We start from the raw sequence: 27599 nt of genomic DNA on the forward strand, positions 1-27599 counted from the left end.
CTTACAGCTCTCTCTCTCTATCGCTTGTTCGCTCCTTTGGCTAATATTGGCGAATCCCTAGCGCATTACGTGCCGAAGGTAAACCGGCAGCATGTCATCAGAACACGCCCACTTGAATTTTGAATGGGGTTTGGCAGTCGTACTCGTCCTCGTCCCCGTCGTCGTCGTAGCTCCGCTCCGTTCCGTTCTGTACCGTTCATCTCTGTTGGGAGCGAGTGAGTATTCGTAGGGTTTTTAGGTTGAGTTTACAGTAAAATAAATATTTAAGTGGAGCCTGCGACTGGGACGCCTGCACTCCGACTGGGCTAACTCACTTGAGCGTTTGTTGGCACGTAAAAGACATCATAATTAGCATTGGGCGCTCGAAATTAGCTTGACATGCTTTGGGGCCAGAGGTTAAAAAGTGCAAAAACGTGCTAAGGATGGGTGTACGGGCGAGGGTGCACGCGGAACGTGAGTCACGATACCCAAAGAGCAGCGGCACGTTTCTATGCGGGTATAGGCCAGGCCGAGACAGGACACAGGAGCAGCAGCAGCATCCTGGCTGGGACGAAATTTGCAAGAGCCAATTTCCGTGCCATAAAACTTGAAAGCTTTTTGGAAGACCAAAAACAATTTGCATGAGAAATTCAATTTGATAATGGCAACATGGCAGCAGAAACAAAATGCGCCAAGGGTTGCGTCTTCAGACTGTAACTTTTTGCCTACGACACATTCGAAAGTCAGACAATGGCAAAGGATAGGTAGCAGCAGGAGCCTAATTGGGTCAGGCTGGCAGGATAGCCCAGAAAGCGGAAATGCTCGGATAGAGGATAGAGAGCTTAAAGACCAGTCCAAAGTCTTAAGTCAAAGAGAAATCCCCGAGTTCAATAATATTTGTCTGGCCACTAAAACAAAAGAGAGAGCAAAGTTTAAAATTACCAAGAGACGTTGTGCAAACAATTCGTATGAAATTTATTTAGAGACACAGAGGCCGAGACCGAGTCGGCGACGGAGACTGAGACTGGGAAGGAGACGCCGGCACTGCTGCCGCCGGTTGGCTGTCGATGGCTTTTGTTGCCGCAACACCCGTAGAATTTTGTGTAATTTGACCCAAAGCAAATGTAAATAGAAGTCCGACTGCTGAAAGGGCGTTAAATTGTATAACTTAATGAAACGACGAGGCAGCGCAGCAAGGAAGGAGTGCCGGAGCGGGAGCGGCGACGGCAGCTGGGAAACCAGTCAAAGCAAACCGTAAGCCAAAACCAAACCAAACCGAACTGAACCCAGACCACATCGACCCAACCCCAGAAGTCAGAAGACTAGAAGAGACCTAACCAGAAAACCAACAGAAAGAGCACCAACACGAGGCCCGGGACCAGACCAGCACCAGCACCAGCACCAACAAATTGAAAAAGTAAGAGGAGTAAGAGGTCTGCGAGTGTGAGATATCCTCTGCTTTGTCCTCGAACCCGTCTCCGTCTCCTCCAGTCGTGTCAGAGTCCGTGTCTCTTTATGCCCGGCTGTGGCTGGCCATGTGCGGATTACGTTTGACTTAATGCAGTCAGGCAACGGCAACGGACAGAAAAAAGGCAAGACACATGAAGCGGTTGTACGGTTGCAAGAGCGGCTGTTGGGTAACTGTTGCACGCCATGCCACGCCCACGTTAAATTAAAATTAAAATGCTAAAATTTCTCAGCTCAAGCTGTGGGCGTCAGTACTCACGCCCACTAGTCGCCCTCCCCCTCCAACAACGCCACAGACTTTAAAAATGCAAAGCAAAATAGTATTTAATTAAAAGGTCTGACTGTCACAGTTCTGCCCTGTCTACACTGGTCGCAAAAATCAGACTGTCTACAGTGGTGGTGCGGGTATAGTGCGAGGTTTCGGTTGCGATTGTCAGAGTGGCTCATTCCACAGTAATGGCCCTGCTATAGCTCAATCTTCCCGCCAGACTTGCAGTCATGCCGTTCTGGTCTTACAGTGGCTTCCCAATTATTAGGCTCAGCAAGGCGGCCAAGCATTTGTGGGCACTCTCGCCTGCCGCAAGTAAGAAATCATTTCTATGCAAATATTTTACACTAATTATTTCAAATATTTTGCGCTAGCGGGAGCGGCAACTAAATGTAAACAGAGTGCAGGAAGGTGGAACAAGGAAGGGTAGGAGCTGTCAGTCTGTCTGGCTGCTGCCAAAAATAGTTATTTGCTCAAATTAAATATATACATTTGCGTTTCGTATTTGCGCCCGGCAAATATGTCTCTGTGTGGCCGTGCCGAATCGCTCTCTCTCTCTCTCTCTGTGTGTGCTATGTGTGTTTGTGTTAAAACAAAATTATTTTATGGCGTTTGCGTTGGGCAAACACACAACACAGTCGCAACCCAAGCCCCACAGTCTGAGTGGCAGAAGCACCAGTCAAAGGCGCTGGTGGGTGAGTCACAGGAGTATAGTCTGTCTGTCTGGCAGTCGGCCAGCCCCTAAAACTATGCAACAGAATTGAGCCCAGCAATTTTCGAGCCTTTGGGCGTGCCTTTTGTTTGGACACAGGCGCTGAAATTGATTAAGTTTGTTGCCTGCCAATGAAAAAGGCACTCAATCAAACGCCGTTTGGGCCAAGTGCGGCGCCATAAAAAGTGTCATTGAATGTGAACACAGGGAGCAGGAGGCACAATCACAGGCACAAGTGTCTACCTACGAAATAAATGAATCAATGGATGAGCAGCGGGAGAGCTGCAGTGTGGGGTGGAGTGCCATCGCGGGACTTGGCGCCTCGCGGAATGCATTCAAATCAAGTCAAACGGAAAAACGTTGACTTTTCACTCACAAACACATACGCACCTGAAGGACACACCTATTGAACGGAGGACACAAATTTCAGTTCGTGCCTTGGAAATGAAAAATTGTTTGTACTCAAGCAGAGACTACTTCAGCTAGTACAGCTAGTGGCAAGTGTCATCGAGTGACAGATACTCAGGCTCTGCCTATACATGACATGTCTACTGTCTCTAGCAACCTGGAATGCATTCGAATGACTGGGACAACGATGCGTATGGGTAATGCGAGCAATAAAAAAATTTGGAGCAATGCGCGAGTAAACAAAACCGTTTGCCGACTCAAATTTATAATTTTAGTTTTGCAATCTCGCCAAGAGCCAAATAAGTGGAAGCCAACAGGAGGGAGTTTCCCGGCAGATGGACGGACCTAAGAAAATCTTATCAACATTTTTCGCGAGCTGGCAAAGTTTTCGTGGGGTAAAGGAGCGCGTGGGCGTGGGCTATACCCCAAAGTGCCACTGTAAAATATTTTATTGAATATAATAAGCAGAGGAAACTTTCGCTCGCTCGCCCTCTCCTTTGGCTCTGCTCTGCCCAAAACGGAGACAAAGTTGTTGATGCCATTTAATATGAGATTGCAAACATTTTCTCTACTGCTCTCTGTCTCTCTTCTTCTATCTTTGTGTCACTCATTTATTGCATTTGCTTTTGTGCTCGGGCTGGGCCATATAATACCTGCGTGTGAAATAACGAAAAGTTTATGCAGCGCAAAAAACTTTGCACTTAAATGAAAACTACAAAACATTTAACTTTCGGCCAGAAAGGAGGCAACCAAATTTAAATACCAAGTCCCACAGTTCACCCGATCCCCACCGCGACTCCGACCCGCACTCCGAACGCAGCCCGTGCTCGTCCTGGTCCTCCTTTTGCTGAGGGAGAACCCTTGGGCAACGAAAATGAAATTTCTTTTGGAAAAGTTTACACTTTGTAGTCGTCTTTGATGCTAGCAGCGCAGAAAAGAAAGTGTCAAATTAAATTTAAAAAGTGATTTGCAGCGCTTTTATTTAGTTTTTTTTTCCTTCTATAGAGAGTGTTTATTCTCTGGAGGGTTTTTAAATGCCAAAGTAAAAAGGCGAAAACTCACCGCACTTTCCCCCTCCTCCATATAATCATCAAGTTCCATTGTAATGGGCCATCCATATTTTATTTTCCCTCAATCCCCAGGAGATTAGGAGCCAGTCAAGTTATCTAACACACAACACTCATTTAGATGGCGCCTCTGCCCATAACCTTACCCTAGCCTGAGGAGAAAGAGGAAGCAAAAAATTGGACGAACCAATGATGAGCTTTCGACTGTCATTGACCAGCAGGTGTGCTGCTCCCAGCCAGACACAGCTTAGCCCTGTTCCTCCCTCCCCGCCGCCTGATGTTCCTTCCACAATCTGCTCGTGCTCGTCGTCTGGCCTGTCATGATTGACGGTCATTTGTCATTTTCTGCCATTTTCCCATTTATTTGGCCACAACTTTTTTACCCGCTGGCCAGCAGCAGAAACAGCAGAAGTAGCAGCAGCAGAGGAATAAGCAGTGGGGGCAGCAGCAGGAAAACCAAAACCAAAAACCAAAAACCGCACGCAAAAGTTTGTCTCAACCGCCGCCTGCCTCTATGGCCAATCCCTTGCTTATGGCACATTTGTCAGACGTTGACGTTATGCAAAAAAAGCTCAGAGAACGCGAGGCAAAAGAATTTTGTAGGTGTTGCCAACATGACGCCTTTAAGCGCGTATAAATTACAAAAAGCCAAAAGTCAGGCAAGGGCTGGGGCTGGGGAAAAAGCACATCAGAAAAGGGTTTTTATTTCTGTTATAAATGAAATTGCAGACTTGGGGCGTTCTCCTCCTCTGAACAAATCGTAGAATGCCTGCAGAGCCTGACATGTCACAGCGACTTCAGATTCGGAACGAAGCCGAGTTGGTTATAGTTACGGCTCGCGACGTGTTATCGTTTCGACCCACGCCCACGACACAATTGCTGGGGCAGAGCGAAAGCGCTGCCCACTCAGCCCTTCTTCGCTTTGGGGCATTCATTAAAAAACGGAACTTTGTGATTGGTTTGCCCTCTGACTTGTTTCGTGCGGAAGAGGTTTCAGCAGAGAGATATTGCCTGCTCCTCGCGCCTTCGCGTTGGGTCAGATTTCGTGTTTAATTAGCCGCTCAGGCAAACAGACAGCCCGAGGTGCTCACTCATTAATAAGGAACAGAAAATTCACTTAGATGTCTCTGCCCTACGCCTGCTACAACAATTAATTATGAATATGTGGGCTAAAAGTTAGCCCAAGAATGGGTTACGGTTAATGGATGGCCAAGCCGCAGTGGCACTTTTCCCATTATACACAACACTGTGCCACACTTTAATGCTTAATGTCATTAAGCTGGAAAAGTTTTTAATTTCGTGTAGCTGCCTCATGCTTACCACTTTATTTCCGCCCCTCTGCCACTGCCTCCATTCATTCGGCAAAACAAAGTTTAAATGCAGCTGCCTTAAGTTGGGCTCAACTCACGCACACATACGTATGCAAATTACGCAAGCATTCACATAAACAGATGCAAGCACGCACACATGACAAAGTTTTGCAGCTAAGCAACAAACAAGGTCCTGTCCCAGTCCTGAACTCTCGCAAGGAGTAAAACAGTCAGGCAGGCAGGCATTCGAGCAGGGAGGAAGAGCAGGCAAAAGCAATCCATCAAAATTGCACCTTCTTGTAGGAGCTTCCACCCTTACCCCTGCTAAGTAACTGGCTCCCCTGCTTCTCCTGCTGACTAAATTGAATTTAATTTGTTTTGCGCGTCGCACACATGGACCATGGAGGAACAGGAGCGGCACCATGGCACATTACATCCTCTACCCAATGCAGAGGCCAAGTTAAACACTCCCCCGAGACAGAGAAAGAGCGAGAAAGAGAGACGAAGGCGGCTATTGTTTAACCCCTTTGCGGCCTTACGCTAGTCGGCACTCAATGCGATGCTTTTGTTAATTATTTGATGAATTTTTAATTGATTTTTCGCACACAGCATGGCGGCAAATAACAAAAGCTACATTCTTCTGCCATCTACATCTACCATCTACCCGGGGTAGACGACACGAAGTGCGCCATATAATATAACCACACAAACACACACATCAGCACTCAACCCAAATATATTTATATATTTGTAACGAAAAAATGTGTACCGCTGCATACTTTTAGTTGCTTTGTTATATTTAAACAAAAGCCGAGTACAGACGCTGCTCTGCTGCCTCGATGCATTGTTGCAACATTTAAATTAAGATAAATCACCGCAAAATTTATGGTTTTTAATATACAGACATGGATATGTGTGTGTGTGCAGTCATGCCTGCCACGCCCTCCATCATCAGTGGTGACTGCTTGTTGCCGCTGTTGTTATACAACATGGAAAACAATTTACTAAATTGCAATTAAGTGACATTTTATACCAGCTCCATGTTCGGTTCGTTTCACCGTTTGCAGTGTTCAGTGTGTGTTGGGTGCCCAGTCGAAAGTGAGGTAATGGCCATGGTCTGGCCTGCCCAGTGTGTGCATGCATTCCCCTTGGATCCGCTGCATTGGGTAATAAATTTGAAATTGCGGTTTGGCAGTTTTAAATATTCAATTAGTTGTGAAATTTTTGCGCCATGGCTACAGCCATCGCCATCGCCATCGTCATGCGACGGCAGCAACAGTAAAAATTGAAAATGAACGAAATACCATGGGGAATGGGCACGCTGCCAGGCTGGTGGACAGCTGATAGCTGTCGATATTTGCTCTTTGAGATGGCCAACATGTTTAAATCTGATGCTGGCAGCGTTCTTAAGTTTTCTTAAATTTAAAGCCTTTTTGCAATGCAGTGGTAGCCATTTTATTGATATCTTTTACAGCTGCACTCTGAACCAAGAACCGGCAGCAGAACAAGGACCAGAGCAAAGTGGAATCGGTCCAAGCCAGAGCCGGACAATAGCAGAGGTAGGTGGAGGAGACAATAACAGAACAGCGCAGACAAAATGAGAGAAGTTGTCCACAGCCTGCATTTCCTCCACTTGCCTCATCATCCCTGCCGCTCTGCCTGTCACTGTGAGAGATGACGGGACAACATCCCCCAGCAGTAATTTATTTCAGGGGGACTCCACTTGTACCTCCCTATCCAAAAAATCTGTTCTTTATTGTTCCTCCTCTCTCTGTGGGGCCAAAAACTTATTAATTTAGACTTTTTGTTTCGCAAATTCACGTTGGAAGTGCTCTCGCGTTCTCTGTCCCAGGGTCGTTGGCCAAAACTAGAAAGCAACAACAAATACGGATACAAGAACTACAGCGGAGCGTAGAGGAGTAGACGGCTACTTCTGGTTTGGTTTTTTGCTTGGGCAACATTTATGCAAATTAGTTTTGATTGTCTCTGTCTAGCAGGGTGATGGCTGGTGTGAGGAAATGGGGAACAGTGTGGAGTGAGGGGCACACGGGGCTAGGAAATTGAAAGTTAATTTGCATGAAGCTCGTCCGCAGTTAAATACACAACAATAACTGTCAGGAGGCGGCGTCTGTAGTCGGGCAAGAGCTTTTCCAAGAGCATTTATTGCTGTTATTATTGCATTATCCGCTGCATACTTTCAGGCGCTGTCGCTTTATTTAATTGCACGTGCATAATTCTTTTAAAATACAGTTGGCAGAAATTTATAGCCTGTTCCAGCGCCAGCCCATTGCTTATGCAGACGCAGCTTACGAGTAAAGGGAGTGCCATCCATATCCATGGCGTGGTCCCAGCATCGCAGCATCGTAGTTCCCTCTGTTCTTTCTGAGTAATTTTAATAAGTTTTCACTCTGGACTCTGAAGTGCCCTGGGTAGGGGTTTGGCAGATCGTTGTTAAGGCGCTTACTTGCATATTTATGTCGCTTGCAGTTGGCCATCCTCAATGCTTGAATGAAATACTGTTTCCCTTTGAAGACGGTCATGGCAATGCTCTCCACTCATGTGGAACAGAATTAATCCCAGCCTCAATTGACAGCCAAACCCGTTTTGGCAAAGTGTGATCAAGCAGCAGCTGTTACGTCAAACAAGAGGCAATCAATTCCATCAAGTCATCATCCAGCTGCCTGGCTGACTTGCTGTCCAATCTGCCATCGAAAACTAAATGCCAAATAATAATTAGCAAAACGTTAGGTGGTTATAAAACACAACTGTTGCCACTTATCCCCCTCAGAGACAAGCTGGCAGCACTATAAACCCATCAACGTAATGAAATTTGCCATTCAGTCAGTGTGTGACTCAGAGCAGTACACTGCAAGATACTAGAGTATTGTAGAGTGAGAGAGAGGGATAGAGAGAGTCTATCAAATAAGCGAACGAAACGCGCATGTTTTTAATTACCCAGAGATGAAGGATAGCCCCCGAGGCCCAGATGGATAGAGACGTCACATTGTCTGATAGTTAAAAATTTACTAGTACAATGAAAAAAATATTCTTCCTTCTAATCAAATGAAAGTCCAGATGAGTTTGGCAATTAATAAGTAAGCAAAGTGATGGGTGGATGAGAGCTAGAGGAAGCTCTGCAAAGTATGCTGCGAATTTCCGTCCAGTGCCTGAGAACGCGCGATAAAAATGACATTTTATTGGGTGCTTAGCTGTGGGCGGATGACAGGGATGGAGGAGGGACAGTGCAGTGGCAGCACTAGCGCAGAAATATATGGGAGCTAGTTTAATTGAAAGTTGGCAATGGCAACGCGTTTGACTTTGAAATGACATTCAAACGTTGCAGAGCAGGACAGCAGGCGCTTCACAGAAGGGTAATAAAATTATGATGAAGCTTATGGCCCAGACCACACTCGCATTTGAGTGCCATTGTCTGCCTGTTAACATGCTCATTATGGTGCACGGGGTGCAGAAAGTGAGCAAAGGCAAAGCTTGGGGCACAGATACAGACTGGAACAGGAACGGGAATGGCAGAGTGGTGGTTGGAAAGGAAACTGAAACTCGTTCACGACTTCACTTCAATTATAATTACGTCAAACAGTGCAACAAGAAAATGTGCAACTTGAGGCAAACAAGATAGAACAGTGCTGTAAATGGTGGATGGGAGGGATGTGCACCAGACGGACGCAGGACTACTCTCTGCTCGACGATTGTGTGCACAAAAAAGACTGTGAGAGAGCGAGTGGGATGGAGGAGTAGCAACAGAGAGACAAACAACTTGAAAGTGAGCATTTCCTTTTAATGCCTTTTGCTCATTTTTTTGCTTGCCATTTTTTTGTTTTATATTGCATTACATTTGCTCTGCCAGAGAACATTAAAAACAATGCACAGACAGACAGACAGACAGAGAGAGACATAGAGAGGCAGAGGCGCAGTCAACTCGTTATTGCAACATTATATCCCGGCGAAGGGAAAGGAAGGGGCAAACTGTTTTGAAGAAAACTCATAATTGCTTGGCACAAATTGCAAGTTATAGCCAAAGTTACAATACAGAGTGAGAGCGGTGTCGGGAGAGAGAGAGACAGAGCAAAGAAGGTACAGCTGGGCTTCATCAAATAATTTCTGTATCTTTCCAAGGATGCGATAAACATACGTTCTGCGACCTTTTCGGGTGCACTTCATGATGGGTGCAATAAGTTCCATGGATCTCTCTCGATTTAGTCTCTGGCTAATCGAAGTGATGCACTGTGCCATATGGCCGTTTGTTATTTACTACAAAAGTGAAGTTAAAGCTCTAAAATCCACTTCCATCTCTCCCTTTCTCTCCCTCTCTCTCTTGTCTTGTGATCGAACGCAATGCACTTACTCCCTACAAATCGCTTGTTGTTTTGGCAGGGATATTTGCCTGGGGCAAATGTGGCCTGCAACAAAACATGGCCATAGTCATACATCCATCTATAGCTATCTATATATGAAGAGGGAGTTGGAGTTTGGCCAGCCAAGTCATCCATTCATCCAGCCATCCGTTCATCCATCCATCCATCCATTCATCCATCCATCTATGCAATGCAGCAAGTCATGCAGCGAAGCTCGCTGACCCGCACGATGAAGCCTTTGTCTGCCCCGGACTATACCCAAATACCCTCCCTCTATACCACTCCTCCCTGCTCTACTCTGCTCACATCAAGCTGTCCAGCTCTTTGCATGCATTTGGCTTTGCAAACACAACAAACTACATCAAACTCTGGCCCCTGAAAGCTCTCTGTATCTCTCTGTCCCTCCATTTCTGTCTATTTGGAGGAGTGAATCGTCCTTTTCACTTTTTCGAACTGCTATGGGCTCCCCTCGCACTCACCGCACTGAGCAAACTAATATGCTATGCTTAAAGCGTACATATTGGACTTATAGTTGTTGTTGCTTCCTGTTATTTTTGATGTTGTTTGTCTACAGAGAAAAAGAGAACAAAAGGCCTCCTGCCGCTGTCATATTTCGTACTCTGTGTCTATCTCTCTTTCTCTGTCAAGCTTTGGGGTGCAAAAAAATAAGAAGAAATTTCCCCACTGAGACCGACCCACAGGACACGGTATGCCGGACCGAAGTGGACCGGACCCGTTGAGCTATGGCCCTGGAGTTCACATCGACGGACCCGAAACGCCTGCCTGTCCTACGCTTATCATATAAATTCTTTTGCTTGGTCGCAATTCTTGTTTTTTCTATGCCCAGCCATGCTCCTGATCCTGGCCATAACAAAAAGGCTAAAAAGTTTTGTTGTTGCTGCTGCTGCTCCTCCTGCTGCTGCTTCAGGCTGCTGTTATTGAAGGCTTAAGCGTCCAGCAACAGCAGTCGAGTTAGTCAGCTGGAGCACCTCCTGCTGTTTCAACTACTCACTCGCACTCGAACTCCTGCTGCTATAACGTAAAATCAACGCCAGACGAAAACAACAGCAGGAAAACGAAGCAGGACCAGCAATAACAGCAGTAGGAGCAGAAATGACCCTCCACATGGGGCATAGACTGCACCCAGCCCTCATATATGGCTGGTCATTGATGCGTTATGCTCTGGCTACAGTTTCAACTGCATTTACACTCGAATGATGGACAGAGAGGTGGAGACAAAGAGAAAGCAGTGCCTTAAAGGCGCACCAGACTGAGCACAAATTGTTGCATAATTTTTGTGATTCTCAGAGAGAGAGATGCAGAGAAGAGCAGGAAGCGCCCTCTATAATTTCCATATCCTGGCCAAGTCCTCTAATGTATTAACCAACCACACGGCATGGCATCTCCACTCTGCACTATCGTAGCACTCCTCCTAACAACCCGACCGACCGAGCTCCTTGTGGCCTGCCAACACGCCATTTGGCCATATCTCTGGCTGGCTCATACTCTGCTCTGCTGCCTGCTCCCTGTTGATGGGAACGGGAACGTGTAAAAGAGACAGATAGCACTTTTATGCGTTCTTCCATCCCTCTTGTACACACTTGAGCAGAGTCGTACAAAGGCAGCGCTTGCTCGGCTCATATACTTTACAAATCTTGATAACTTAATAGAAGTCGGAGCTGAGAAGACCTGAGGAAGGCGAGGAAGCAAGAGCTGTAGCTGAAGCCAGAGAGCAAAGACATGTTTTGGCCAGTTGGGTGACAGCGGGGTGGCAGGGAAGGGCGTGGAAATTTGGCACATTAAAGCCAAAAGTCGAAGCCAAAAAGTAAAATAATATGAAAATTCTCATAAAAATAACAACGGGGGGGACAGCAGAAACCACAGAAGAGCAGCTACAAGAAGAAACAAGCTTTCGGTTAGAGTTTGTTCTCTGTATATTTTTTTGGCTACAAGCTTTCTCAGCGTGCGTTAATTTAGGTGAAATCAATATAAAGAGAATGGAAAGAAAGTGAAAGAGAGAGAGAGGGAGAGAGAGAAAGAGAGCTAGAAAGAGCCGTGTAGGTGGCGAGTGTTACAACAATTTAAGCAGAGAATCCTATAAAAATTAACGAGCTGAAAGTAATGTAGCATACTTTCTGGCATCAAATGCGCTCCGCTGCCCGGAAAAAATATGAAAACAGTTTGTTTGCATTGGAAGGGGGCTTAGTATTATAATGCCATTATCATTTTTATTATTGCATTTAAAATGCATTTGCCCAGCACTTTTTCCTGCCTTTCTTTTCATAATTTTTAATGCCCAGTCAGGCTCACAGCTCATTAAACAAGTATCACTATAAAACAGAGACAAAAAAGAGAGAGAATACTAGACTGTCTTGTGGCCCAGACAAGATTAATGTTCCACACGTTTTCCTCTTTTGCCTGTATGCGTGCATGTCCCTGTAATTTAGTGTTGACTTTTCTCAAAGTCGCTTCAAAGTCATGTGCAAGATTCCAGAAAGCTACTCAGCTCCTAGTTGCTCACTCCCAATATCTCCGCCTGCTAACTGCATTTAAAGTAGATGCATTTGATCCTAGTATTTTGTGCTGCTCGTTGTCCTGCTTTGTTTCGTTGTTGCTACACATTTTTCTTTCTTCTTTTGCTCATAAATAGAAATTGCCTCGAGCTGGGTCAATCACTCCACAACACGTCAAGAGGGGAGAGATCTCCGTGTAAGGGATACCAAAATGTAAGTGGACAAAGCAAAACAGTGAGCAGAGCTTTTATAGATATTTTATACATATCTGAAATCTGGGGTATAAATCCCTCAAGAGATTTTTTGTTTTAAAGGTAAGCCAATAATTGGTTGCTTACTTTTTCAAGTGCCTCTCATAACAATCTGAGCAATTGCACCGCCACTTTTCGTGGCAAGTTTAAATCAGTTGGGGGGTTCTCCATTACAATGTTTCAACGGCAACAAACTGTAACTAAACACAGCTCGACAATACGAGAAATGCCCCACCTGCCACGGCCACGCCTACTCTAACACTCACTCCCCAGCTCTCGTAACTATTACCATAACATTTATGATTATTAACCTACAATGCGGGGCACTCTAAATGCAATTAAGATTACAATCTATATTGCAGCTGCGCTGCTCTGCTGTGCTGTAATGCAAAAAGAAGCCTGGCAACCCTGCCACGACAAACAATTAAAAACAATGCTCGTCCGACTCCCCGCCCGCCACTCTGCCACCATAAAATTCTGTTCCAGATGCTTATCCCGACCAAGCGTCCATATTGCATAAGAAATAATTACTTTTTATATTACACATACGCCTCCCGGTCCGCTGGTCCCCTCTGCGCTCATCCAGCTCTATTGATTGCGGTCACAATTGTAGACCTTCTACTCCCTCCCCAGTAGTATCGTCTCCATCACCACAGGCAAGTGTCGCGTTTGCGTGTCGCTTATCATTGCTTTTGGCCAAAACAAAAATGAAGACACCCAAAGCCACAACCACAGCCAAAGGCAGGAGAGAAGGACCTTCTCCAATGGCAATGGAAAAGGCAAAAAGCGTCAGACAATTGCCGAGCCGATAAGATCAGCTAAAAAGAAATGTTTTGTGTACAGTGTCCAGCGGGGGGCACCTGACTGAGGGACACGAGAAGTCGAACGGAAGTGGGGGCATCCATAAGAAAGGGGGACTTAATCATGGTTAAGCCGCGTCAACTCTATTCAATAAGGCAGAATGCGGCAATAAATTGAATAGGACTCCGCTGCAAGTGCTCTGCCTGGGACTGAGGGCAGCTCAAAGTTCAGATGGGAATATATTTGAGAGCTCGCAACAAAAAAAAAAAAAAAGAAACCATTGCCGGAGAACTCAATTCTCTCAGAAGATAATCCCATCCAGTAAGAGCATTTCCTTGTCGTCTCTATGTAGGTCTTTCCTCGAAGGTAAACATCAAAGAACCTTCCCCCAATATTGACGCTAACCAACTTGACTTTTGGTATTTTATGCAAATGTTTCAAGTGTCACGGACTAAAATGGCAATTGAAACGCTAATGATGACATTTGGCAGGCCTAAGCAGCGGCCAAAAGAAAACAAAATAACAAACTAAAAAGGAAAACAGCGGGAAAATGTGTGAGAGCGAGAGGGCATGCCCATTTTTTCTTTGTCTTTGTGTGTTTCCTTTTCTTGTTCCACGCTGCCTGAGAGAAAGCATAACAAATCGTTTTCTTTTTCTCCGTTTTTCTGCTGCCTTCCGAGGGAAAGGGAAAGCGAAAGCTGCCTCTGCCTCATAGGCCTCTGGCAGTTTTACGAGGCATTCAGCCAATTGACAGGCTTCAGTCGCTCGTAAAAACAAAATCAAGCAACGAAGAAAAATGATGCGCAGACAAAACTGTCGAAGGAAAGAAACTACGGAGGAAAAACTCAGCCTAAAAGTATACTTAAATATTAAAGAGAACAGAGAAGAAGCGAAGCGCAGACAGTAGGGAAAAGTTTAAAAAACATTAAAACGCATTTAGCAGGCTGTTCGGGGGGCCATATGTACCGAGCCCGAATCTGTTTGCCCGCCTATAAATACTTATTATCGCTTATTTGAACTTGCGGATGCTGCCAGCAGCGATGCTTGTGATTTACTTTTATTTCGGCTCGCTTTTCCTCCCTTTTTTCCTTCCTTTCCTATGTTAGATGTATCTGTGTGTGTCAGTGAGTGTGTGGAGAAAAATCGATTTTTATTTCGTCTCGCAAAAAAAAGGTCAAAAACAATAAAAGCCTAAATACACATACGAGCCTTTGAACTGGCTTTGATAAAAGCAAAAGAAGGCTGGGTCCAAACGAGGAGGGGAAGCGACTGGGGGTAAGCCTCCAATCAATGGCTATGCGTCGCTTTTGGTACGTGTGAATTTAAGCTGATTAAAGAATTGAGCCCCTCCCGACCACCGACCACTGAAGCAGAGGAGAGGTGAAAGAAAAGCGACAGAAAGGAGGAGCAAAGAAAAACGCAGAAAGGCAGAAATTGATGTCTGCTTTTAGGCGTACTGCTGCCCCTGTTGGATGTGCTTGGCTTTATTTATGCCTTTTGTCTGGCCTCAGAGGCTTTGTTGTTTGGGGCTTAGTGGTGAATATCCTGGCCTTCGCATCTTGCCGTGCAGTCTCTTTTAATTTGCACTCCCCCAAAAACTTCAAGCCGCCAAAACCACCATACCTCCACACACATGTGGAACAGATAAAAGGAGTCGCAGCCGCAGCTGAAGCCAATCATCATTGCCAGTCAATCTATATTACAAATTCAATTGAATTTGTCGCCCCTTATTTGTATTAATCAAATTGTAAGGCATTCTTTCCGAGCTGCCATAAAAATGTTGACACTAATAAGGTCGCAGCAGAAATAGCAGGAGCAGAGAGCTGGAGGTATCGCAGGTAGATTGGAATGTTGTCGCTAACTTTATGTCGAAATAAAATTTCGGATCAGAACTGAGTGGCGGCCCGAAAGTAGGCAACACAAATTGCCAGCGAATACAATTCAAATGCGTAATCAGGCGAAAGGGCAGAGCTGCGCTGAGATGAAGACTGGGTGTCTGAAAGCAAAATGAGAAAAGTTTTTCGGGCCAACGCTGCGTATTATTATTATTAGTTTTTCGCCCTAAAACTTTTGGCAGAATGCTTATTAGCAGGGGATGTGTGTTTGGTGTGTGATCCGGCTTCGAGGGCTTCCCTCTCATAGCTCATTGCTTTTCAATTTGATGAGACGGTGTCTATAATGAGCTCTGCGAAAGTTTTCTGCTCGGGAATTTTCCACATATGCGCCTTCAGTTTTCTTTCATGGTCGGCTGTACACACACTCTCTCTTTCCTTTTTTGGAGGTTGGGGTGCTTTGGTAAGTTTCGTTTGTCATTTATCATCAGGTGCAAGGTGCGAGAACATTTTTATGGAGTTGATTTTAAATCTTTTGCAATCATTTCTGTAGCAGCGCGCTTCCCTTTGCAGTATTCCCCTGCGGCACCACAGCAGGAAATGAATATTTATAAGTATGATGAATGAGAGGCGAGACGGGAAGACGGGCAGACGGGAAGCGTAAAGCTGGGCAACGGCATCTGATTTACTGACGTGTGACAAGGAGTCAAGCGAAGACCCGGCCGGGATAAAGGTAAGGAAATTAATGCGTAGTTAGAAACATAAATCTGTGTGAGTGCGAGTGTGTGCCTGCCTGTGTGTTTGGCTGTGAAAGTATGTGTAAAAGTGTTCGTGAGGAAACGGCGGGGATTTCAAAATTTATGTTTGTATGCCGAGCAGAGAGTAAAGGCACTGGCAGATCTTCTTTGCTCAAGGGTCGTATGATATTAATTTGACTTTAAGTCGCAGGGAAAAGCAGAGCCAGAGTTAACGTAACACGTCAACGTAAACGTAAGCGAAAGTATGCAATTTACGTGACATCATTACGTGTTAGACAAGTACAAATTACGCGTGAAAGCGAAAAAGAGATAGAAAGAGAGTGCGGAGAGAGTGAGGGAGAGAAAGGGCAGGCAGACGACAACATGAGTTTGATAATGATGAGGCATGGGATGGATGTGTGTGAGGAGGAATATCAAGATAAATAACTAAGCAGGGGATGTATGCATGTGTCTGAATGTCTGTTCTGTGTGTGTGGCAATGAAACGAAAATCATCAGACTCAGTGATGGCAGAGACGATTGCAAATGCGGCAAACGTTTTCGAAGGACAGAGCAGGGCCAAGGACTAGGGACTACGGTTGAAAGACAACGGCAACAATTTGTGCTTTCGTATCTCAGTTTTCAGGGCTTGTGTTTGGGGCTTGGTCAACGCATAGACATGTCAACCAAGTCCTACTCTGCCCTCTAGTAAGTTAAAATTGATGAAGTTACGGGGATTGAAGGCAGGAGGGAAAGGGCCCAAAAAGGAAACTGAACCCAGAAGAGGCAGAAGAGACCTCCTAAATCATCTTTGCTCTTCGCACTTGTCAACAGTAAAAAGTGTATTCATGCCCCTCATCGCTCTCTAACACATTTCATGCTTGATTTAAGTTTAAATAAATTAAACTTCTTTGTGCGGCCGAAAAATGTAAATGTCAGCGGGTGAAGCTTGCAGCAGCCTGCAGGATATCAGGACTCTCGACCAAGCAATTAAACTTGTCCTTGTCTAATTGCATTTTGGCCTAAACCCAAAGCCAAAAGATCCCTCCTTCTAGCACAAGCACACACACAAACAGGACAAGTCAAAAGTCTCCGCCAAGAGGGTTGAGAAAGAAGCAAAGGACTCGGTGCAGAGTTGCCAAGTGCGTTGCTGATAGGGGCCCAAAAAAGTTTAGCGCTTTAATTTCTTAGAAATTTGTTCCCACTCGAGTGATGAAGACGGGCCCGGGAATGCCAAGGGATGGGGACGACAAGCCGCCAACAAAGCAACAAACAAAATTGTCGACTTGATTGCGTCCTAGCTGTACTCCTAGCCCTAGTCCAGGTTCTGGTTCAGGACCAGGTCCACAATTGTGCGGACAGATTGCCAGCAAGTTGCCAGAGCGTAGTTCAGTTGCTTGTGCAGCTTGAAGTTTCCAATCCCCAGCGGATTAGGAAAGTTTAAATTGTTGCCGCCGAGCCAGCGACAGAGAGAGAAAGAGATCCAGAGACAGAGCCAGGGCCAAAGAACGAAAGCAAAGCGAAATCGAAGCAGCCAAAAGAATGAATGAATGAATAAAGAAAGGAGCAACGTAACGATTAGTGCTTTCATGTCCTTTGGCAAAGTTTAAAGGTCATCCCACCACCACTGACTGTCACTGCCTGGCTGCCTGAATGGCATCTTTCGCTCTGCGTTCGCTCAACGTTCGTTGGCTGCTGATTTGACACATCAACTTTGTCAAGGTTCTTGCCACAGCCACCAGCAACGGAGACAGCGACACCGACTGTTATGAGCAATGGCTGTGTCTGCCCCAACCAACCAGCGAGCAAAGTGTGGACCTGGCTGAGAGTGTGTGTGCACAAGCAATTTGTGCAATGGACATTTTGGGGCGCTGCTCCGGTTCTCTCTGCTGTGATAAGCGATGCCAGCTGCAAAATGTCTTAAAAGATTGCAGAGTGCACTGACTCCTGCGACTCCTGCAACTTCTGGATAAATTCTGGGCCCCGGGCAGCACGAGTTGATTGCGAAATGTGTAGCATACTTTTGTATGATTGCACCTCTGCAGAGGTCCCTGCCAAAGCCAGGAGAAAGGATAATGAGGCAGGGTTTTGTGCCGAGCTAAGCCCTCACCCTAAGTAAGGGGAGAAATATTGAAATTACTTTCGAAAACCCCGACTGCATAATAAGCCTGTCAATAAGTTTATCAAAGCAACAACTACTCGGCCGGGCAGCTGACCCAAAAAACAAAGTTGAAGTGCTGTGCAAATTATGCAAATCTTTATCATTCTTTTTGCCATCCCCATTGGCAGGGCGGGGGTTGGGTATGCCGGCTTCCTGGGTCGATGGGCTGTCACAAACAAGCGTGAAACACGACAACTGTGTGAGGGTCCCGGTAAAAACAATATGGCGCCCTGGCCAGCGCTCGGCCTCCGCCTCCTGCTCTCTCTTCACACTCACGGGCCCGGTACTGTGTGTACCGGCCCGACTGCCATTGACAGTCGAACGTTGTTTTGCTATACGCTTTTCCCATTTTCTCTACCATTTCCAAGAATTTTTTTGAGGTTCTCGATTTTGATGCTGGTTTCCTTTTCTTTTTTTCTTTTCTGAAATGTCAAATTTTTGCAGACAGTTTTGACAGTTTATCGAAGTGCGCTCGTAATTTCTGCTGACGTGTGTTGTAGGTGTTGAAAATAGAATGGCACAGGGAGAAAGACAGAGAGAGAGAGAGAGAGTGTGTGTGCGAGAGTGGGGTAACACACACTTAGATGCGGGATATATAAACTTGTGCTGGCTCAGCATTTTTTGGCCGACTACTTTGGCCATAAAACTTTACCCACAGCGAAAGACGGGTCATATTTTTTTCGAATTATTTATTTTGTGTCACCTATGGAGAGGCTTGATTGATTTTCCACCCATGCGTATGGCAGGGAGTCCACATTTATATATGATATATGAAAAGATAATTCAGAAATCGAGAACTTACCGCTGCGACTTTCATTTTCAGCTGGCTTCAGCTGTAAAGCACGGTTCATCTGGAAGGGAAAAAAACGGAAAGAGAAAAAATATCGAAATTAATATCGGGGTGGCATTATAGTTTCGATGAGTATTATGCGATTATGCGATAATGATACTGGCAGAGGAGGATGCTATTAGTCCCCCTATTTGAGCCCCCCCTGAAATTCAATCACCATACTGTGGGCTGTGTGGAGCAGTGGAATAGAACCTCTTCATAAACACCTCCAAAAACACATTTGGCCAGCGAAGCATTTTGAAGCATTTAAATGGCACTCAATATGCAAGCCCATCTCCTGTCATGTCCTGTCTCCCCAGCACCCACCCTGCCACTCTCTCTCTCTCTCTCTCTCTGTCTCTCCCTGGATCTCCTCTGCACATTTGCGCTCATTGCCTTTTACCCACGACTGGGCAGCCACATCCTGTGCCGCTTCATGCATCATTAAAGCTTAAATCTCACCCAAGCGACCCATGTCGATTCTGGCCAGCCAACACTTAACGTTCTCCTCCCTTGCCCACTCCTCCACTCATCCGCTCTCTCTCTCTCTCTGTTCTGCTCTTCCACTCTGCTGTGGGGAGTGGGATCTGCGACTGGATCTGGGTCTGAAACTGGGTCTGGGACAGGGATACGTGTTGTGGTCACCTTTTGGTTTATGGCAAATGAGTAATATGGCAGTGCCGGGGCACGAAAAATCCCATTAAAAGACGTTCAAATGAAATGCATTAAAATAAAACTTAATTGAGGGCTTTATACGGACTGTTCGAATCGAGTGTCCACCCTCGTCCGCACCGCACCGCTCCTCTCCGAAAACCACAAAAACCCAAGCAAATCAATAACCAAAAAGGTGGGGATACCACAACGGCTTTCTCTCCCTTCGCAGGTGTAATTTATTTGCACCGCGCACAGATGGAAACGGGGCGGCTCTGGCAACGCCCCTGGGCTTCCTGGTCTTAGATTGGCTCATCAACGTGGCCCAGGGCAAGTCAGGGGCAAGCCGAGGTGACTGTGTCCTGCACAGTTCTGTGCCTGGGCCTGGTCCTTTGCCTGTCATTAGCCGCATGGAAGTCTGTCGTCTCATCGCCTGCCGCTTGTCGCATGAATATTTTATAATCATCCATTAGTTTGCGGCAATTGAAAATGATTGAAGCTTTTAACTGCAAAATTCAATTGCTTTATATAACCGTGAGGGAGTGGCTGGGAGAGCGAGGGTCCTTTTCGTATTATGAAATATTTAATGTCATAGCCGAATCGGTGTTCTCTCTGTACCCCGTCTGCCACTGCCCTTAAGTTGTGTGTGTGTACGTTTTTTGGAACAATCCATTAGTCTGAGGCAAGTAATTAAAATTGCGATTTATGCACGCGCATGGAACCGAAATTTTGGGCCTCTCTCCTCAGCTTGTTTGTAATTCAATTATGTTAATGATTGGACAACATTTACCGTATTTACATTAATGCATAATGAATGAGTGCAGCTCCCTCCACCACACGAGGGGACGAGGATAGACCAGGACCACTAGGCATCGCGCCTAAATGCACGCTGCACTTTATTTTTGGCTGGTTGATTTTTTAATCGTTACTCCACACTAAACAGGGCGTGGCGGGGGCACGGCAATTAAGTGCATTTCTCTGTCTGACCAAAGGCATGCTGAACCATCCCCCACTTCTCTCTCTATATCTCTCTTTCACTCTCGTTTCCCCTCTCACCACTTCCCACTTCATCACTCTTGGCCAGACAACACACAAATGCGCTTTTGCCTTACTCAAAGCTCAGCTGGATAAATTAAGTGGTCGATGAACTGAAGCCTTGTGGATTTTATATACAGGCGATGTCGACGGCAGCACCATGTTGTTGACAGTGATGCGGGGGGCAGGCAAAGATAAAGAGAGAGAGAGAGACTGGAGTGGAGTGGAATGGAGTGGAAGGATGGGTGGTCGGGTGACGCCGCAAATTTTAAACCAATGTTTAACCGAAAAATGTTCATTTAGTCGCACGTTCTCCTCTCTTGGGGGATGCCTCAGCTTTGGCTGCTCTGGCTGCTCCTGATGCTCCTGCTGCTGTTGAATGATTGATGTGTCGTGGTTTAATAAATTGGAAAATGTTTTCAGTACAAGTAATGCTCAAAGCCAGCAGCATCTCAAAATATTTGGAGCTAAACAGCATACAGGCTTGCTATCCATTATCTTCTCTGAAAAAAGCCCGCAGCTATTCACTTGTAAGCCGAACAAACAGAAAATCAATGCAACAGCAAAGGCAGCATTCAATGATGATGTCCCGCTTCTTCTTTTGGCTAATGAACTAGCAGGCAATTTATGGAAGAATTTTCCTGGAAAATTGAGGCAAGCCAAAGCATGTCTGGCAGCCACATGAGTGCAGAGTGCTTTCACTGCACTTCTCTGAGTTCTTCCGAGTACTCTGGAACTTTTTTCTTTTTGGCAGCCCTTCTAAGGCATCCCTCACTCTGTAACTCTACAAAAGCCTGGCTAATTATTACCGCCAGCAGAAGCAAGATCGAGAGCAAGAGCAAGGACTTCCCTTACCGACAACTTTCTTTGGGCGCGTAATTAGCGCACATAATTTGAAATTTAAATGTTGCCAAAAGCTGAACGAAGCCTTTGAGAGTCAAAATATTAATTAAATCTTTCTCTTTTCGCCCATGCTCTGGAGGAATGGAATCAAAAGATGCCTGCCTCGACACAATTATCCTTGGCAATTGCTTATGACAAAGTGTCTGTGGGGGGTTGGGGTTGGGGTTGTGACAGTGCAGCCACAGTTGAGAGTCGACAGGCGCCACTGGCAACATTAAACCGCAAATTTTAGCGCCCCAGCACGTCCAAGATAGGGCCAGTGGGCCACAAGCTAGCCGCAGTGTCGCCGTCTACGCATATGCAATGGCCAAAAGTGGCAACTTGGCCAAGTGCTGTGTGCACAGTGTGTGTGTGATTGTGTGCGTGTTCTCCCCTGTATCTGTCGCTCCCTGTCTGCGGTGCATGAACCCATAAACTGCGTTAGTTTATGATGCCTGAGCGCTAAGTGAGCAGAGAGCGAAGTGCGCTGAGACAGCGAGCGGATGGGACATTGCCTGGGTGGACTAGGGGGCACGGGCCAGAGATCCCACCCAGATCCAGTCAAGCCGTAAGTGCCTTCCACACTGTCCCCTCTTCTCCCTACCTCTCCCACTATGCAATTAGAATGCTGCGCATTGAACCAGTCCAAACCCGAAGCTTTCCGCTCTGTTCTGTTCTGGTCATTCCTGGGGTGTTCTTGTTGGTCTGTTCGGCTCTGTTCTGGTTTCCTTGCATTCGCTAGTCGAACTCCATAAAACGGAACAACGAAAATGCAATTAAAACTACGTTTTATGGCTTTGTTATGGCAGCAGTCAGCCTCACTAGCCCGCACTTTGCCTCTCTGCCCTCTGTCGAACTGAAACACATGAAGAGCAATTTTTATTATGCTTTCTCCACGACAACGACGACGAGGATGACGATGATAGTTTGGAAAATGGTTTCGAATTGAGTGGGTTCCCCGGCAAGTTTTGTTGATAGAAAAGTAATATTTTATGGGGCTAGCCAAAGGGGTGAGACTGGGGTACTAGGATAATTCTGCTTATTGAAAACGCAGCTTCGCTTCGCTTCTTTTCTAACAAAAATCATCAAAGTTTTATTCAAAAGTTTGTTTTTTTTTTTTACTCTCTTGCGGCATACAGATGCGGGTTGTCGTCGCTGCTCAAATTTGTCACTGGCAAAGCACATAAAAGTAGACAATGTTGCCTTAAGCATCTGTGTGTGTGTGGGTTTGGGGCACAAGGGAGTCGCAGAAAAGGGAGATTTTTGAGATAGCGGTAAAAGCAAAACAAACTAACGAACAAGCAAGCAAAACAAAAGCTTGTAGCTCCTGCTCCTGCTTTTGCTCCTGTTCCTGCTGCTGCGTACCGGAGGCTGCCTATGCTCTTTCTCCTACAACCTGCCATAACTGCAGCTTAATCAAAAGTTTTTCACTGCTCTCCACAGCCCAGCTGTGGAGCCTCAGCTCTAGCTTCAGTTACAGCACTAGTTCCAGCTTCAGCTTTAGCTACAGGGCAAACAACCAACCATACAACCAACCACAACTGTATCATCCATACTTTCACCCACACCCTGCACACTTCCCTTTGATACTAATCAGTGGCTTTTTCTGCCATTTTTTATGTTGTCTGGGCCACGCTCAATGGGGAAAATATCTATATTCTTTATGTATCTCTGATGTATGAAATATGCCATCTGTATGTAATGGTCCGCTTTTCGGACTGGGTCTGTGGGAATTTGCAATTAGCAAGTGGCAATTAAAGTTGGTCGAAGTCTGGCATTGAACCCACGACCAGAGTAGAGAGCAGTGAGAGCGGTGGCCGGCAGCAATCATGGCATGAGAAATGTTTATTGGTTCATATATTATCGAGGGCCAGACAACAGATTTGCCAGCACGAGAGCTGCTATCCACCGGTAATAGGGAGTGGTATAGTGGGTATAGTGAAAAATAGAAGAAGAGGCCATAAAAAAACGTCGAATCTTTAATTAGAACAGTTCTTAGCCGTATCCCAGGCACATTTCCAACGCCAGTTCCAGTCCCAAGCTAAAGTCAGCACACATCCTACACACCTGCCCCACCTTGGCGACCCAACTCAAAGCGTATTTCATTCAAGACACGACACTTGACTGCCGTATGACACTTGTGTTCCTGCTCCTGTCCGTCAAGCTGCGGCTCACCTCTCCACCGTTCTGTCCAATGCCCACAAAATATGCAAATAAATTACTAATAACCTCAGAATGTAACCCTTACACGGAAACAACCGTGAAAGAAAGGGAAGGAAGAGGGAAAGAAGAGTGGAACGGGAGCCTATTCCTGATTCATAATTCAAATTTTACGCCGCAATAAACAAAAATGCCTAAAATTATGCAACACAACGCCCATGAAACACTGCTGAGTAAGTCATAAATTATGTAAATTAAATTTTACTCCCCCCCAACCACTACTACTATATTACTGTATACAGTACCTACCTATACTCGTACCTATGCATTTTTGTACATGTGAGTGGGTGCGCCCCTCATTCAAGTCAACCGCAAAATTGTGAAGCGCGAGAAAAGGGGAGAAAAATGCGTAGAGGAACGGGAACGTTATTATTATGTAAATAATTAATGGAATGTAATTATCTAAATTCTAGACAATTAGAAAAAATTAACACACAGCGACTGAAACGGAAGCAAGAGCGATATAGAGACAGACAGAGACAAAGACAGGGACACACCGCAATGCCAAATATTTATGACATTTTTATTATGGCAAAGAAATGAAAGTAAAAGCATGTCCGCGTGTTTGACCCAACTCGTTTCCGTTTCCTTTACACATTTAACGCCATTTTAACGCATGCTAATGACCGGCTCGACTAGGCTCAATCCGAGACTGAGTCCGACTTCACAAAAATGTTCTATTTACTCCTGATGCCGAGCCAGCGAAAAATGGAATATGGAACAAGGTGTAGTCCTTTGAAAGGTTTGCCATTAATTAGGCAAACTTTGGGGCCGGCGTCAGACAAACATTAGTTTTGGTAATTTATTGCCCAACCAAATGCCCAGCGAAAGCTAATCAATACCTTTGGACCTCCATTCCGTCCCCATTCTTTTGCCGACCATGGCAGACGAACCTTTTGCAGAAATTGCTAATTAGCCTGGAGAAGACGGCCGCCAGTCTGACTGACTGTGTGTCCTGTCGTGCTGTGTGGCTCTGAATTATCGATTTCGATTGCGTAATGTAGGTCTGACTTTAAAATTCGTCTTCCCAATATCTCGTGCCTCAAAAAAATATATTTTAATTAAAACTCCGGTGGGTCGGTGGTTACTCTTAGGTTTCTGGTGCCTCTTTGGTTAGGCAGAGGCAATGCCTAACGCTTTTGGGGCGATGACCCATTTGATTGCTTTTGCTGACGATTGGGGGTTGAGCGGCATTAAAAGCCTAACCTACCTCTCGGGCCAAGCAATCGAGAATAAGGACGGGTTTCGGAGCCCCTGCCCTACAATTCAGCAGCTTATGTAATGGCAACATGGAGGATTTTTGCTGCATACCAGCAGGCGTGCTAGAAATGCTACAAATTACTACGAAGCCCCAAAAGCAAAAGAGTCGGGAGAGATTCAGAAGAGGCTGGGCCCAAGCAACGCTCTCAACTGTGAAATGTCTGTTAAGGGCAACAAACACGCATCCACTCATGTGTATTTGTGTATGTGATTCTCTGTGTCTGTGTGTGGGCTACCTTGGCTGTCAACAGGATGACAGTATATGTATATAACAAATACATAGATACTCGTGAACACTCATGTATACTGATGTATACGAGCATAAGGATTGGACATATACACACGGTCCCGGTTTGGCCGGGACTGTCAATTGAGCTGGCATGTTGGCAGCCTCTTGACTTTCAGTCTAATGTGAATTTCCCATAAGCATGATAAGCATAAATATCCATTTGAACAGGCAACACAAAAAATTTGATTGAAATTTTGCTAACTCAGTCTCGGGTCGAGCCTCGAGCCAAGAGCCTCCTGGCTTCACACTCTTCTTCTAATGCTTGGCACGTATGTTAATTGATTCGTGCCACACAAGGAGGCAGTACTCGAGGCAACAGCTCATTATACGACATGGAGCAGGCGCTGCTGCTCGGTTTACAAATTGAAAAACTCATGCCAAAAGTAAATCAATGGCAGTGCAAACATTCCAATGTGGAGACTGAGAGACAGACAAACACAAACGCAAACACAAACAGACCGAGAACCAAAAGGATACTCGATATTTGCTCTTCGGGTTTGATGTCTGATGATGATGCTCCATTTATTATTAACTTGAAATGATTTCGGGCAGTCAGTCCACAGTCCACAGTCCACAGTTCCGAGTCCCCAGGTCCGGGCTCTGTGGTCCGTACTCGCTCGCTGAGGTGACGACGCAGCGATTGAATGCACGACTGCATCATTGCCAGGCTCCCTCCTACATGAGCACTGCATTTGTCTGCCCAGCCCTCCTGTACCCACTTGCAGTACTCTATTTGTATTCGTATCTTCTGTGTATCTGTATCTGTTTCCCTGCAACCTCATCTGTGTGTGTGTACACGTGTGAGTTCAATTGGAAAATCGTGTGCGGCATACGGTAGCGTGTTTTTGTAAATAGCAATCGCGTACGTTTCTCAGCAGCGCGCTACAGCTCAACTGCCAATGAATCTGCGAGATACATTATATGTAACTCATATCTCTGTCAGATCCCACACCAGTTCCCTCACTGTTGATGAAATCATGGAAATTCATATTCTCATATTAAATTTAAAGCACAGTTTGTCCTCAGGTACGTATGGGTTAAGGAATGGATATGTGTAGGGATTGGATGCATACAGGTTTTGACTATATTAGGGTATGATTCGATTATAAATATGGTGTAATATAAAGGATGATACATGAGTTCTAAGCATATCCAATATTTGAAAAAACAAATCAAAATCCGAGTGAATAACGGACAAATGACACATCTGTCATATCCCTGTTCTTAGATCTCCCATTTATATGTATTTGAAGACTGTCTACGTATCTCTGCTCACAATAAACACAGCCACATCTACATACATATGTAGATACATGTACGGCTCTTTAAATTCAATTTTCAACTAGCAAATTTTGTGTGCTGTGCATACAAAAAACACAACAACAAAAAACCGCTTAGCATCGCTTTGAGCATTGCAAATAGCATGCGAGTACCAGAGCATATAGCGCATGCAAATGACAACAAGACACACCCACATTCTCACACACAAACGCACAGACACACAAACGCTGGGAGAGAGAGATACGCTTAAATGTATTTGTGTGCGCATAAGTGAAGTATATCTTTGTAATCTGAAATGCTCAAGGCGTGCAAATATTCAATTTTAAATATGCAGTCTGTCCCGTTCCGCCATTTCAAACATGAGCAGTAAAAAAACAAGAATTGACAACAGCACACTCTCTCGCTCACTTTCCCTCTCTCTCCCTCTATGTGCGTCTCTTTATCGTCATCTCGCTCTGGTTGCTGCAACTAAATGTCATAAACACAATGTCATGACAACTTTTGAAATTTGAATTTCAAAGCAAAAATGTCTCCCATTTATTCATTTGCTCAGTCATTCATTGCCATTTATTTTATTTGCCATGCTCCCTGGGCTCCGTATGAACAAAATTGGTCTGTGTCCATGTCTCAATTTACCTCCTACTCTCTCTCTCTCTCTCTCTCTCTCTCTCACTCTGCTTGCTCGCCTCTCCTCTCCCCTCCTCACCAAGAAACGCAAATTCCTTGTGAGCAAAAGTTCTTAACACATCTTTGATCTTGATGGCTGTCAATATGGCTGCAGAAAGGGAGACTGCCCGGACGGGGCCGGACTGAGTAGGACAGAGCATAGCGACCCGAAAATTGTATTAATTTAGATTTCATTTAGTTGTGTCTCCCCCGGCTGTCGTCCTATTTCTTGGGTCAATAATAGTTGCTTCCTTGGGTCCTCAAGCAGCACACAAGAACTGCCCGAATGTAGTGGGAGGCGCGAGAGAGGGGGAACATCTTGATTTTATGATCAAAGCGGCAAATATTAGGCCGAATTCTTTGCGATTAAGCTTTAAAACTTTAGGCAGTACTCGGAAAATCTTTTATTTCGGGTATTTAATTATAGGGGTTGATTCCACATCTGTTATTCTGCTGCCCTGGGGCAGGGGTTAGTTATCTGAGGGTTGACTGCAGTCCTGCAATGTCTCACTTTTTTCCGGAATGGCTTGTTATTATTTTAATAAGCAATTTGCTGCTGCTGCTCAAAATGCTAGCACGTGTCCCCTGACACGGTCTCTGGGAGAGTG

At 45.4% G+C, this 27599-nt stretch overlaps 1 protein-coding gene across 23 annotated transcripts in view; it reads right to left on the reverse strand.

Annotated features, from left to right (window-relative positions):
• LOC117895768 (CUGBP Elav-like family member 4) overlaps nucleotides 1-27599 on the reverse strand; it is a 272251-nt gene that overhangs the window by 81691 nt on the left and 162961 nt on the right. For 19 of the 23 annotated variants that reach the window (XM_034803653.1, XM_034803645.1, XM_034803656.1 and 16 more), the window contains one exon: nucleotides 18681-18729. In XM_034803653.1, coding sequence (XP_034659544.1) covers nucleotides 18681-18729 — 49 coding nt within the window. The remainder of the gene's footprint in view (nucleotides 1-18680; nucleotides 18730-27599) is intronic. The other 4 variants (XM_034803655.1, XM_034803660.1, XM_034803666.1 and 1 more) reach the window with 1 other exon arrangement.

Source organism: Drosophila subobscura, chromosome J (genome assembly GCF_008121235.1).
Source record: "Drosophila subobscura isolate 14011-0131.10 chromosome J, UCBerk_Dsub_1.0, whole genome shotgun sequence".
NCBI lineage: Eukaryota > Metazoa > Arthropoda > Insecta > Diptera > Drosophilidae > Drosophila > Drosophila subobscura.